This window comes from Mesocricetus auratus, unplaced genomic scaffold, assembly GCF_017639785.1.
Source record: "Mesocricetus auratus isolate SY011 unplaced genomic scaffold, BCM_Maur_2.0 Super-Scaffold_100691, whole genome shotgun sequence".
Lineage (NCBI taxonomy): Eukaryota > Metazoa > Chordata > Mammalia > Rodentia > Cricetidae > Mesocricetus > Mesocricetus auratus.
This window is the reverse complement of record NW_024429267.1, coordinates 27,747,188-27,761,862: the sequence shown is the minus strand read 5'-3', so window position 1 is coordinate 27,761,862 and position 14,675 is coordinate 27,747,188. Positions and strand designations below refer to the sequence as shown.

Below are 14,675 nucleotides of genomic sequence, written 5' to 3'. Positions count from 1 at the left end.
ACAGAGAAAGCTTGCCTCGAAAAACCTAAAAAAATAATCCTTTCTCTTAATGGAGTGGTCATTTCAGCAGTTTCTTTACTGAGCCCCCATTCATACAGTAACTATTACTATACTCCCAATTTCCATGAAGTAAGCTTTTTAGGTTCCCCATGTAAATGAGACACAGGAACTTGACATTTAACTCTATGGCAAAGCATGTGTCTACCATGTAATAAGTGCTGGTTTTGTTCAGCATAAAATGAAAAGAAAAAGTAAAAGCTCAGCAGCAGGACTATACGTGCCAGAAACTATCTGGCTCATTTCCCTTAATACACTGATCTAATGCCATCATGTTTCTCCAAATAGTAAGATGTCGTGTGTTGTTTTTGCTCTTTGGGCTTTTTGAGGGCCCACTACCCAGCTCCCGAATAAATCACACATGGTCTTATCCTTAGTTATAAATACCAGGCCTTAGCTTGGTTTGTTGCTAGTCAGCTTTTTTTTTTTTTTTTGAGACAGGGTTTCTCTGTGCAGCTTTGGAGCCTGTCCTGGCACTAGTTCTGTAGACCAGGCTGACTTCACAGAGATCCGCCTGCCTCGGCCTCCTGATAGCTGTGACTAAAGGCGTGCGCCACCACTGCCCTGCCTCAATTACAACACACACTACCTCTCAGCTTTATCCTGGTTGGCGAGGAAACATTTGCTGCCTTCCCTCATTCAGGATGATGCTCTTGTAGATTTATCAGAGATGGTGTTTCTTGGGTAATTTTTTGTTGTTGTTGTTTTGTTTTTCAAGACAGGGTTTCTCAGTGTAGCTCTGGAGGCTGTTCTGGAACTCACTCTGTAGATCAGTCTGGCCTTGAACTCACAGAGATTTGCCTGCCTCAGCCTCCCGAGTGCTGGAATGCTGGACCCTCGATGTCATCAAGAAAATGCCCTAGAGGCCAATCGTATGGAAGCATTTTCTCAGTTAAGATTCCCTCTAAGAGCCGGGCGTTGGTGGCGCACGCCTTTAATCCCAGCACTCGGGAGGCAGAGGCAGGCGGATCTCTGTGAGTTCGAGGCCAGCCTGGTCTACAGAGTGAGTTCCAGGACAGCCTCCAAAGCCACAGAGAAACCTTGTCTCTAAAAACCAAAAAAAAAAAAAAAAAAAAAAAAAGATTCCCTCTAAGATCAGAATAGTGGCCATGCTTACAAAATCCCAATACTTAGAAACATGAGTTAGGTTTGAGGCCAATTAGGGCTACACAGTTAGACCACCGAAAAGAAAAAGAAACAAAAACCAGGTAACCCTCTAATTCCCACTGGGCAATTGAAGAAAACAGCCATGAGAGCAGCCAGAAGCTCAAATATACACTGCAAGTAGCAAGCTTTTAAGACCTTAGTCAGAGGACACTTTGGGAAACCAAGTGCTTGCAGATTAGGTTTCTGGCAAGAGAACTAATTTTAGAAAGCACCAAATGGTAGATTTGTACTTACTATATTATGAGATTATCTGGAAGCCTGATACAAGGCTTGGGCAACTGAATTCCAGTTGGCTAAAGTTACTGAAGTCAGATATGTAAATTCTGCTCTCAACAAGTGAAACCAGTCTGAGACATGGAAATACATTTCATATTATGTTTTTTAGACTTTAGTAGTCTAGTAAGTTCTCAGTTAACAAGCTAACAACTCTAGGCCCCTGATCACTAGTATTAGTCTTTTTTTTTCTCTGTATAGCCCTAGCTGCTCTGAAACTAGCACTAGCTCTATCTTTGAAATCACAAAGATCTGCCTGCCTCTGCCTCCCAAGTGCTGGGATTAAAGGTGTATTAACCTTTTATTAACAAAAAGAATTACCCAATCAATATCTGTAAATTAAGAAGACCCGTTTTTCTTGCTTAGTGAAAAAATGCCATCCAGTGTGAATTAAAAGGTTTGAATTAAGCCGGGCTTTGGTGGCACACACCTTTAATCCCAGCAGGTGGATTTCTGTGAGTTAGTGGCCAGCCTGATCTACAGGTCCAGTTCCAGGACAGCCTTCAAACAATACAGAGAAACCTGTCTCAAAAAACCAAAAACCACACCAAAACCAAAAACTCTCTAATCCCACCTTTAGGAGATCTGACACTCTTCTAATTTAAAAGGGCAATTGCATTTATGTGAATTTACCACCGACCAACCCATAACCCATACACACATTCCCTCCAATGTCTTCCTACTGAAAATTTTATAGGAAATATACCCTTTTTACAATTTTGACTCTACTGTTCAGACATTGTAGTAATGTGCTGAACGCCTTATCTATTCCACTCTTCATCCCACTCATGCCAACAAACCCCAATTTTATCACGAGGAAATCCTAAATCATACTATGCTTTATGCATGTAGTGTCCCTTATGCCTAACTATATCTTCCCTATACTTGAATTTTTTAAAATTTAATTTAATTTTTTTTGTTTTTGTTTTTCGAGACAGGGTTTCTCTGTGGCTTTGGAGGCTGTCCTGGAACTAGCTCTGTAGACCAGGCTGGCCTCGAACTCACAGAGATCCGCCTGCCTCTGCCTCCCGAGTGCTGGGATTAAAGGCGTGCGCCACCAACGCCCGGCTTAAAATTTAATTTTAAATAGCTTGCTTCACATGTCAATCCCAGTTCCCTCTCCCTCCCCTCCTTCCACACCTCCCCCTACCATCCACCCAGCCTCCCACCCTATCCCCACTTCCTTCCACATAAGGGATATCCAGAGTCTGTCATTTCACTCAGGGCAGGGTCCAGGCACTCCCCTAAGAGTCCAGGCTGAAAGCATCCCTCTTTCTGTTATGGGCACACGAAGTCCGTTTTGTATGCCAGGGATAAACACTGATCTACTGCCCAGGGCCCCATAGGTTGCCCAAGCCTCCTCACTGACTCTCACAATCAGGGGTTCTAGATCAGTCCCATGCTGGCCTCCCCACTGTCGGTCTGGGGTCCAAGAGCTCTCCCCTGTTCAGATCAGCTGTCTCTGCTGGTTTTGCCAGCCCATTCTTTGCCAATTTGCTCATCGCTCCTCTCTCTGTCACTGGGTTCCATGGGTTCAGTTCAGTGTTTAGCTGTGGGTGTTTGCCTCTGCTTCTATCAGTCACTGGATGAAGGTTCTAGGATGGCACTGAATTGGTTTTGACTCAATCTGTTCAATCCTTTGATAGAAAATCTCTTGCTGTGCATGGTGGCTCATGCCTATAATCCCTACACTCGAGAGGCAAGAGGATTGTCACAAGGGCAAAGCCAGCAGCTTGGTCTGAATGAGTGCTAAGCTAGTCAGGTCTACATAGTGAGGTCCTCTTCCAAACTGACCAATCAACCAAAAGTTTCTAATTTCTGAAAGTCTGATTTTGATTTTTTTTCTATCCTTTTAAATACAGGGTTTTTGTGTGTAGCCTTTGTTGACCTCTAACTTACAGAGATCCACCTGTCTCTGCTTGTTAGATTAAAAGCTTTTTTTTTTTTTTTCTGTATTGCTTTGGAGTTTGTCCCGGAAGTGGCTCTGTAGACCAGGCTGGTTTCGAACTAAGAGATCTGACTGCCTGTGACTCCCAAGTGCTGGGATTAAAGGTATGTGCCACGACTGCCTGGCTTTTCTTTGCATCTTATATCACTGTTAACATAGGGAATTGAGAAATTGTTTATCTTTTGGCTCCTCATGCACAATAACTTAGTCCAACTAACTGAGTATGTTAGAAGACCCATTAGAAGGCAAGGAAATCAACAGAAGGAACTGCATAACGAGGTGAGAGGACTTCAAAACACCATTTCACAACCCTGCCTTGCACGGAACTGTTTGCCCATTTGGATGAAAGGGCAATAGCCTTAAATTTCTAAAGTCCCTGTCCCTCTCTAACAGGCTTCTGGCTGTCCTGCAGCTCCAGGATAGGCTGGCTTTGGAACTCAAGAGATCCACCTGCCTCTGAGATTCAAAGGCATGTGGCACACTTTTTAAAATAATTTACGGGCCGGGCGTTGGTGGCTCACGCCTTTAATCCCAGCACTCGGGAGGCAGAGGCAGGCGGTTCTGTGAGTTCGAGGCCAGCCTGGTCTTCACAGGAGGCTGTAATTCTTCAAGATCTGGTTTCATGAACATTTATCCTCTACATAAACTTCTAGGGTTTTGAACAAGATGAGCACATATCTTGTTTTAGGAACAGGGCGACTATGCACCATTCCTACACATCAAACATATTGGAGGAACATAGAGTTGAAGAATTTCTAGCTAGCTGCTAACAGTTTTTATGAAGGCTTGTTTCAGTGATTCCCTGAGTTATCTATCATCTTTAGTGATGCTGAGGGATCATGGCTGTAGTTTGCAAGCACATACCTACACTACTCTACTTAAAACCCAATATAAACATTTTGATAATCCAACGAAAGCAGGAGAGGAAGTTACAAGCAAAGAGACTAGTATCAAGTTTGGGATCCAGAGCTACCTTTATTAATTCCTTGCAAAAAAGTTTGCAGATGAAACATTAGCACTGAAATACTATATAGGTGACTGCTGAAACACAAGCTAGATGCTGGGACCTCAAGGGCAGAGTGTCCACTATCTGATAACTGCCCAGCAAGGAAGAGGTGTTATGACAAATACACCTAAAAAATGAGGTTTTAAAGCTTTTTGGGGATCCCATCAGACTTCATGAATAAAGGAAACAGAATAATTGCCTCAGTCAACAGTGTGAACCCTTTCAAACCACACATATGTGACACATGGGTGTGCCTTAGAGGTTTATGGCATTTCTAAAAGAGATCAATAAAGCAGCCCTGAAAAACAGCCCAGAGATATGACATGGGTGTAAAGGACCCCAGTGTGGTAAAGACAGGTAGGAGCCATGCATGGTCATCCTACTAACCAGCAGCATTTGTAGATCCAGAGTAAAACATGTAAGGAAACCTAGTGCTGAGGAAGGAATACAACATGGTACAGAGAGGAGGGCAGATCTAGACAAATAAATTCGACAGTCAGATCCTGAGTTCACAGGAGCAAATGCACTCCAAGCTGAACAGCAGGCTGATGCTGTTTGTTCTCTGCTCCATTTCATAGGATTAGTCTCTACACGTTTGTGGGAAGTACAGGGAGAGCTGGGTTCTGATAGCACCAACAGCAGTATTCAGATATGCCTAAGCAAAGCAGTTAACAAATGTTTGCCTGTCTGTCTCTGCTGGACTGACTTACCTCTGACTTGCTGTTCTAGACTAAGGATGACTGCCACGGCCTGATGAAGAATGAGGAGTTTTGTCTGAGGTTTTTCACTCTTCAAATGAAGCTGACACATTCGGCCAAGCTCCTTGAATGCTTCATTAATATCCCGCACACGCAGGCGCTCTCTAGCATTGTTAGCCATCTGCCTTTCCTTCTCCCTTTCAATTTTCTGTTCCGGATTCAGATCCTCATCTTCATTGGTACTGCTGGAAAACAGCAGAAACAGTGTCTATGAGCTTCTCCACAGATATGCTGACTGCTGACTGTGCCAAAGTATAAAGCATAAAGGTAAAAATGGAAATTACAACCCCTACTAGACAAGAGCAACTGCTGTACTTGTAGCTGAGACTGGATATTCCTTTTCTTTCTTCACTGTACCTGAAAGTCATTTAGTTAAGCTGTACCATGATTTTAATACATCTGTCATTACACATTTTAGAATAAAAGCATTTTCATGAAAGCAAATTATTCATAAACAAGAAACATAATTCTACTATCTTGTTATACAGACTGGATCCACACAGCAGTCTCAGTGTTACCAGGTCCTCCCCCCCAAAATTTTCAAATCTCCCAATTTTCCCCCATCCATCCATCCATCCATCTGGCTATTTGGTGCTACAACAGTAGAACTGAGTAGTTGTGACAGGGACAACATGGTCCATCAACTGAAGTATCGATGATCTGGCCCTTTAGAGGAAAGTCTATTGATTCTTAATGAACATGGAGAGAAGACAGGATGCAAATTATCTCTTAAAATTTGCTCAGAATAACAAAACCATGAGTTAAGATGACTAGAACTGGTCTCAGAATTCTCCAAATGAATTTACTTTCTCATTTACATTCGTCACATAGTAAGTCATATATTAAAACCACAGCACTGCAAAAACTCATTTTTCTCAAGAGAAACATTTTGGCTTTGAAAGCTGTGACAATGTCAAAAGCAAAGGAGCGCTATATGAGGTGTGTAAATGGAAGAAAGGGTTATGGCTTCTTTTAGTTCCATCATTGCTGACCCTTCTGCTTATAATACGTAAAACATATTAAATATCAATACTTGTATGTTACATATATATGACAAATGATTCATATACTATAAAATAAGATGCACTGAAAATATATATTAAGTCATGCTGGGCTTGGCAGATCATGTCTGTAATTCCAGCAACTTGGAAGGTTGAAGCAAGAGGATCATGAGTTCAAGACCATGCTAGGCTACAATGTCTGAAAAACACAATATACATGTGCACACACACAAAATCTCCTAATTTTTTTGTAATATTTTGTATTTTAAGATTTATTTATTTTATGTGCATTGGTGTTTTCCCTGCATGTATGAAGGTATTGGATCCCCTGGAGCTGGAGTTACAGACAGTTCTGAGTTGCCGTGTGGGTGCTGGGAAGAGCAGTCAGGGCTCTTACCACTAAGCCATTTTTCCAGACCCCCAATCACCTAATTTTAATGTAAAACCAAAAAACCAAAACCAAAAACACCGAAGGAAGACACAGAATCATTTGAAAATAATGTATTAATGTGTCCAAATTCATGTTTGAAAGCACGTCAATTTCAATCTCTGGAAAACTTTTTGAGAGCATCACTCTATTTGGAACTCTCTTTTTTACATTTTTTTCTCAAATTACCGCTGAAATCAGGAATAGCAAACCTTCTCTATAAAAGGGCCAAATGGTAAATATTTCCTGTTTTTTTTTTTTTTTTTTTTTTAGCCAAATGGTGTGGCAACTACTCAAATCTGCCAATGTAAAGCAAACCTAGGCACAGAAGACATGAAACCAAAGCACATGGGGTTTCCAATAATACCACATAATAAGCAACAGGCTAGTGTTTGCATAAACCACATTAGATTCTGCCATATATTTAGTTCTTTCATAGACCAAATATTTACTGGCTGACATACAACAGTTTAATCTGTCCTCTCACTGTCTTTTTTATACTATGAGCAACTTAGACAAGCTAGGCAGTTTCCTTTTTATATGAAGACACAAAGGGATGTGAAATCATAACTTTAGTCACACATTCACATGCCTTCTCTTTAGAGATGTGAGGATGAAATAGGTAAATTTAGATTTAAAAAAAAATCACAGCCTAGCACCGAGAATATGGATGGTTATTACTAATGTATGGCACTCTACAGGGCCCCAAAACATTTTTTTCTCTAGGGCAAACATGTGCGATTTAAGGGATGAACACTAACACACACCTTGTTCTGCCTCTAGACGAGACCTTGATGTCTTTTTGGGAAGATTCATCATCTGATTTCATGTCATCTGATGAAGGAGGCTCATGAAGGTTCTCATCTTTTTCTTTGTTTTCAGTCTTGATTTCTGTTGGAACAACATTTCCAGACTGATTTTGCAAACCACCTAAAAAAGAGGGAAAGAAATATAAATTGTAAGTTTAGTTGCACATGTTCCAATCAAGATGGTTCAAAGCATCCTAGAGATAAATATACTTAGGGTTTAGGTTGCATGAAACATTCTGGAGGTACAGAAAAGTGCATTATTTAGAGCCAGAAAGAACTTGTCAGAAACCAGTAGTCAATAAGGCAGCAGTCCTAATTTTACCTAGATATTTGTATTTATTCATAAATCTCTATATTGTACCAAGGATCAGGTTTTTTTCTTTGAAAATTTTATGTCTATGAGTCTCAAACAGTTATTGTAATTCACAGCTCTCAACAAACAAACCTATGTCTTACTGACTGTAAGGACTGTGCAGGCTTACTCGAAAGAAAGAAGTACTCAAGGGACAGGACAGGAACGGCTGCACAGACCCCCCACTGAGCGCTACACAGCAGTTTGCAACCAAAATGGTTGAATAAACACTAGATAGTGACCTTCTGCATCCACAGGTGGCAGTTCAAATGGACAGTACTCCAAAGGACACTGCTTTCAACAGTACTGCTAAAAAAAAAAAAAAAAAAAAGCCAAAAGTTACCTCTGTAATTTTCTGGTGTTTTATGGTTCAGGTCTGTGTTTGAGGCAGCAACAGTACTAGACAGAACTGAATGATTGCCATTGAGATTGACTGAATCTTCTCGATGAGTTCCAACCTAAAGTAAAAACAACAAACAAACAAAAAAATCAAAAAGAAGTCACAAAGTGGCAGCCTGACCCCAAACTCCTTAATTCAAGTGACTCTCCTGCCTTAGTCTTCTAAACAGCCAGGATTACAGGCATGCACCACTTCACTTGCCTTTGTATAAGGTGATATACATACAGTATTGTATAGAGAATACAGTATTATTCATCTGAATTTAAAAACTCTTTTTGGGTGTTACTTTTTCTGAATCCCAGTGAATACTTTAAAATGCTTGACAGTATTAAAGTATTTGAACTCAAATGTGTCTTAAAAAATAATTTAAAAATTTTTAAATTCCATAGTGTTGTTAGTAAAAGCCAAAAGTGCTACCAATGAATGCCACATTCTAGCCAGATAAGGCACTCTAAAAGGGACAGCACTAGAGATCTCCACAAACCCAATAACCTACTCTACATACCTGTTCCCGTGCTGAATAAAATATCCCCATACTGAAGGTACTAATGGTATTCATCTAACTGTCATCTTTCCACATATACAGTAGCTTATTTTTCCTCCTTCTAACCTGTAATGCAAATCTAAATGAAATCTCCATATTTATTCTTAAGCGTTAAACTTAATCCAAGCTATAGGTGACCCAAATGAGAAGGTAACGTACACTAACACCAACCATTAGATACTGCACTATTTTAAGAGAAATACGTTACAAATAAAGCTTTTTATTAGAACAGTAGCAGACTTGTCAACTAAAATATTAAGATTTTAATTAAATAGTTTACTGCCTGGATTATACATGAGAACTGTTTTCAACAGGTCCTTCAGTCTTAACAAGTTATCAAACAGAGAACACCTCAAGTGATTAGTGTACCTTTTTATCTTTTATGACTGTGAATTTTATCCTAAGATGTATAAATATCCTCATGTGGGTTTACCCTTTGATTTCCTGCGAGTGAAATAAAAAACCCAAAGCAAGAGTTTCAGGCAATTGTGTCATCTGGCAGTGGGTTCTGATTAGAACATTTCAGGTGTTCACGACACTTTTAAAAGAAGTATTTGTCTTTTATTCTTATTCTCATCTTTAATGTATTCTATAGCTTTCAAAATTATCTGAGGATTAGCCACCACAGAGAATTACTGTCACTGTTCCCTTTGCATATTCTAGTCTGTACTTTTCCCCTAAACCATGTAAATTTCATCATGCATCAGAACCATACCTTAAAGCAGAGGGGGAGCATAAGAATGATGGAAGACTTCTAATCTCTTTCCACCTTTGAAAATTTCAGACTTTAAGTTCCCTGTCTCCATTAAAGACTCTAAGAAAAACCCTGAAGACCTTAACCTAGCAGTCAGTGAAGAAAGAAGACTGAAGGAGAAACTTGCAGTAGTGTCAAGGGGACTCTGACATAAGACATTCTGGTCAAATCTGTCTGTCCTTAACGCTTATAGTGCCTTCTTCCTACAAAAGAGGAAAGGAAGGCCACTTGGAAATCCTATTCTAGGTGCTGAGACCACACAAGCCTGAGGACAGGTTTCAGATCCCTAGTACCCACATAAAGGCTGGGAGTGAGTGACAGCAGCTTGTAATCTCCTGCAAGGAAGAACGAGGCTGAAGATTCCTGAGAGCAAGCTGGCTAGCCAGAGTAGCCAGAGGAGGCTAACTGGCAAGCTCTGGGTTCAAGTGAGAGACACTGACTCAGTATATAAGGTGGGGAGCTAGGGAGAAAGACACTGGATGTTAACTTCACATTCTCTCTCTTTCTCTCTCTCTCTCACACACACACACACACACTCCTCTCTCTCCCCTCCCTTCCTCTAGGGAGAAAGACACCAGATGTTAACTACACACACACACACACACACACACACACACACACACACACACACACACACACACAGCCAGTATCTCAACCCCTCTGGCCCCCCACAAACCATAAACACACACAAAGTAAATTCCATTTTATGAAAAGACACGGGATAGACAACATACAGCTGCTAATTGAAGTGTGAACCTATTTTAAAGGTGAAATACCATAGAGGAAATCTCTCTTCAATAAAGCAGAAGCTGAACTTTCCGTAAGTTTGTACACTTAAAACTTCACAAGATTTTGGTTAAAAGATACTTAATTCTGTTTTTATTTAATATTCTGAATTACCAAACAACAACAACAACAAACACTAAAGGAAAAGGCCTTATAAACTTCAAAATACACAAATACCCACTCTGTATTACACAAGAGAAACCTAGCCTGAGCTGCAACAGCTGAGTTGTTCAGAGGCAAAGCATCTGCCGAATTCTACTTCCTTTACTTCAATAGCACAAGAAAACAAAACAAAACAAAACAAAATTTCTGCACTTTAACAAAAAGTACTGTGCCGACCCTTTTCCCAACAAAAGGCTCTTCATCAAAGGAAATAAGGTATGCTGTCTTGCTTATTTGGGGATATAAATGCTAGCAAGTATTTTTGCCTCAATGAAACAGTCCAAGGTTATTTTCTTACAGCACTCACAATACTGGCCTCCAAAAACTTTTCAGTTGGCATATGTAGTAAAAATATAAACCTTTAAATTATGGTCTCAGACTAGCAGAAAGCTTGAAGTCTGGAGTTTCCCATGTTAATGCAGCCAGCAGAAACTTTTTCTTTGTAACTTGATTCCTCTTGCAAATGGCCCTCATATATTTTCTGAAGCATTTGACTTCCAGTTTAATAGTTCTCCTTAACCCTTGCCAACCCTGGCTCCCATATTCTTCCTTTAATCTGTGGCTCCACACTGACATGGCTGTCTTCATGAACAACAGGTGTATAAACAGTTCTTTGTGCGGAAGCCTGTGGGCCAGCCAGATAGGACCATTTTAATTGTTCATCTCGTTAGCATACAGCTGACAGGCTGCTACTATTGGGGGAGTATCAAGGAAGGCAAACCCCTAGGCCTGCTATGCTCTAAGTTTCAATTCTTATAAGAACCTCACTTCAGAATAAAAGGTCCAATGCACTAAATGACTTAGTCTTGCACACCGAACCTTCACAATCTGTGGAATAACCTACAAGGAACTCCTTTTCATTTAATCTGGTCAATGACTTTAGTAGTCATAATAGAAAAATTGTTAAATCTAATTGGTTGAATTAAAGAACAGACTCCAAATTTCTTAGTATGAAGTCGTCTGATTCTATTCATCAGTATTCATCTGTATTACTTGCTGAATATTATTGTCTTTACTTTGACCATTATTAATATACAGACTAATTAAATGATTTTTAAACAGCATCTAAAACATTTTGTTGGTTTAACCCATTTGCTGTTTCCTTAATCCTTATATTTCCTTAAGTGTATTTTTTAAAAAATAAATATATTAAAATTTAAAAACACTAAACTACTTAAAATAATTTGAATGTGAACATTTAAATGTGAATAAAAACAAAGACTTTATAAATTTCCATTTATGGGAAAAATGGACTATAACAGTAGGAGTAGTTTTAAGTATAATTATTTTATTCAGCTGAAACCTGGACACATAATTTTCTTTAGTATAGAAACCCATTATAGAATTAACTCCTGCCCAACAGGAAAAATAAGAATATTTAAAATTAGGAGAAATGAGAAGATTGCTCACTTGGATTTGCAAATTGAGGATCTGAGGTTAGAGCCCCAGAACCCACATAGGAGGCTGGCTGTAGTAGGACATACGGTTCCTACAGGAGGCAGGGACAGGAGGATCCCTGGAGTTTGCTGGCCAGCTGGTCTGGCCTATATGGTGAAGTTTCACACCAAATGAGAGACCCTGTCTCCAACAAAAGGTGGTTGGTGATTAAGAAAGCCAGACATTGTGGCGTACACCTTTAATCCCAATACCTGGGAGGCAGAGGCAGGTGAATCTGAGTTCCTGGCCAGCCTATGCAGTGAGTTGCAGGATAGTCAGGGCTAGCTACACAGAGAAACCCTGTCTTGAAAAACCAAAACTTATTAACTAAATAAATGACGCCGAAGGTTGTCTTCTGACCTATATATACATGAATGTGCAGTCAATTTGCCTCATACAAAGATTTCATATTTATTTTAGTAAAGTGACAAAAGGCCAAGAAAACTCTGAATAAAATATTATTCTATTTCAACACCAAAAACCTCAAGCAATACCAAAAAATAAATTTTAAAATATCTGTATTAGCCGGGCGTTGGTGGTGCATGCCTTTAATCCCAGCACTCGGGAGGCAGTGGCAGGCGGATCTCTGTGAGTTTGAGGCCAGCCTGGTCTACAGAGCGAGTTCCAGGACAGGCTCCAAAGCAATACAGTGAAACCCTGTCTCGAAAAACCAAAAAAAAAAAAAAAATCTGTATTAAATTTCTGTAAGTCTTGTAACAATAAGAGATCCATGGAGAGAATTTCATTATATACCATCAATCTAGAACTTTTAAGAATTTTTAAAAATGTCACTATTACATGAGTAGAGGTCAGAGTACAACTTTATGAAATAATTTTTCCTCCTTCATTTCTATGTGGGTTCAGAGAACTGAACTCAAATTTTCAGGCTTGCATTGTCTGGTGACAAATGCCACAGTTGCACCTTACTAATTTCAACAACCTTTAAAAGATTGGCATCAAGCTTCCATGACAAACAAACACAGTCTCAAATCTCTCTTGGCATGGTCTACTTGAAATCACTGTGATATTTTGTGAAAGACACAGGCAGTGGCAAGATGCTACCTTGTTGGGCACAGGGGTTTTTGTTTTTCTCCATTTTCTTTTCTCCCCTGCTGACAGGGTTTCTCTGTGTAGCCTTAGCTGTCCTGTAACTCACTCTATAGACCAGGCTGGCCTTGCACTCACAGGATCTGCCTGCCTTTGTCTCCCAAGGGCTGGAATTAAAGGTGTGCACCGTCACCTGTTGGGCACAGTTATAATATATACAATAGATAAGTAGTAATCTTATCCTGCTGAAGCACCTGTTTAATTCCCAGATGAAATTGATTAATTCCATTCATTTTTTTGTTTAAAGAATTTTTTAAGTTTTTGTTAAAATTCTTCTTGTTAGTGGTTTATTCTTAGATTAAACAAATGAAAGTAAAAGTAAAACCAAATTCTGATATTTCAGTAGTTCTAAACACCATTTTAACATGAAATATCAATCTCACATACTAATGTACTTGGGAGACTCATGTTTTATATTTAGATATGGAAAAATAAAAAAATATAAATGGGGAGCAGTAAATTGAGCAAATAAAGCTCCAAGAAAAAGGAAAACAAAGAACAAAACAAAACCCAAATGAAACTGTGTCAACTTCCATTTTATTTACTGGTAAGTCAGTTTATGATCAAAGCAAGGAACTGACAAAGTAGGCCTGTGGATAAATCTTGTCTTTTTTTCTTTTTTTTAAATAAAGGTTTTTAAATAAAGGAACGTATTTCTGCAAATAAATGATCTGAGAATTCAGCTGTGTTCACCCCCCCTCCCCCATATGTCAAACTGCTGTATTTTACAACATCAGATTGAGTAGCTGGAGGGGTGGGGTGGAGCTCATTAGTGTGATTTCCCATCAAGCATGCCCTAGACTCAATCCTTATTCTCACCAGAGTCAAGTAGTGTGACACAGATCATACAATATGCAAAGCTGAAGATAGCAGCTGTTCCTTCTAGCTTTCCCTTCATATAGAACATAAGTCAAATCTTTTCCAAATGCTAGGAAAGAAAGCAGTATCTATCACATTTAAATCTATAGTCTGGATACTCATTTACAGTAATGTCCTTAGAATAAACTCACTGAACAAATAAATTATTTGAATGTTATGGTGAGTTCCTGAAGATATTTGTGTCTAATAGAATGACTTTATAAGTTATAAATGGAGTGATGGACTGGCAGTGGTGGTGCACACCTTTAACTGGGAGGCAGAAGCAGGCAGATCTCTGTGAATTTGAAGCCAGTCTGGTCTACAGAGTGAGTTCCAGGACAACCAGAGCTATACACAAAGACCCTGTTTTGAGAAACCCCAAATAAATACATGAATAAATAGCCTTTGAGAAAAATTATCTCCTAAATCCTACAATAAACTGATTACTTCTGTGGTCATTTTATAAACAAATATTAGCTAATGTTAAAGAAAAAGCTTTTACCTTTCTGATAAAAAGGGAAAGCAGTTTTAGAATATAAAATCCCATTTTTTTTCTTGTCACAGTCAGTTGGAATATACAGTCATGAAGGACAACAAAAGAGATTAACTCTTGAAGCCGAATGAAACAGACACAAAAATCCACCCCTAAATCATATACATCCTGTGAGAACAAGGGTGGGTACTGAGCACATGAACAAGGAAGGCTGACGTCTTCCTGTGGTCATTTTCATCCTTTGATCTTAACTCAGACTCTGCTAACAGTTGAGGTTGGAAGGATGAGAGACAAACACTGGTTCACCAGAGGTGGTCGGATCCTGTCAGTCACTTT

The 14,675-nt window shown here is 39.4% G+C and overlaps 1 protein-coding gene across 1 annotated transcript in view; it reads right to left on the bottom strand.

Moving 5' to 3' along the window:
* The window catches only part of LOC121137606 (transcription factor 12-like), a 246,523-nt gene that overhangs the window by 37,362 nt on the left and 194,486 nt on the right, over positions 1-14,675 (bottom strand). Inside the window, exons 11-13 of the mRNA XM_040740236.1 lie at positions 8,142-8,256; positions 7,405-7,567; positions 5,162-5,394 (exon numbers count right to left, since the gene is read on the bottom strand). Coding sequence (XP_040596170.1) covers positions 5,162-5,394; positions 7,405-7,567; positions 8,142-8,256 — 511 coding nt within the window. The remainder of the gene's footprint in view (positions 1-5,161; positions 5,395-7,404; positions 7,568-8,141; positions 8,257-14,675) is intronic.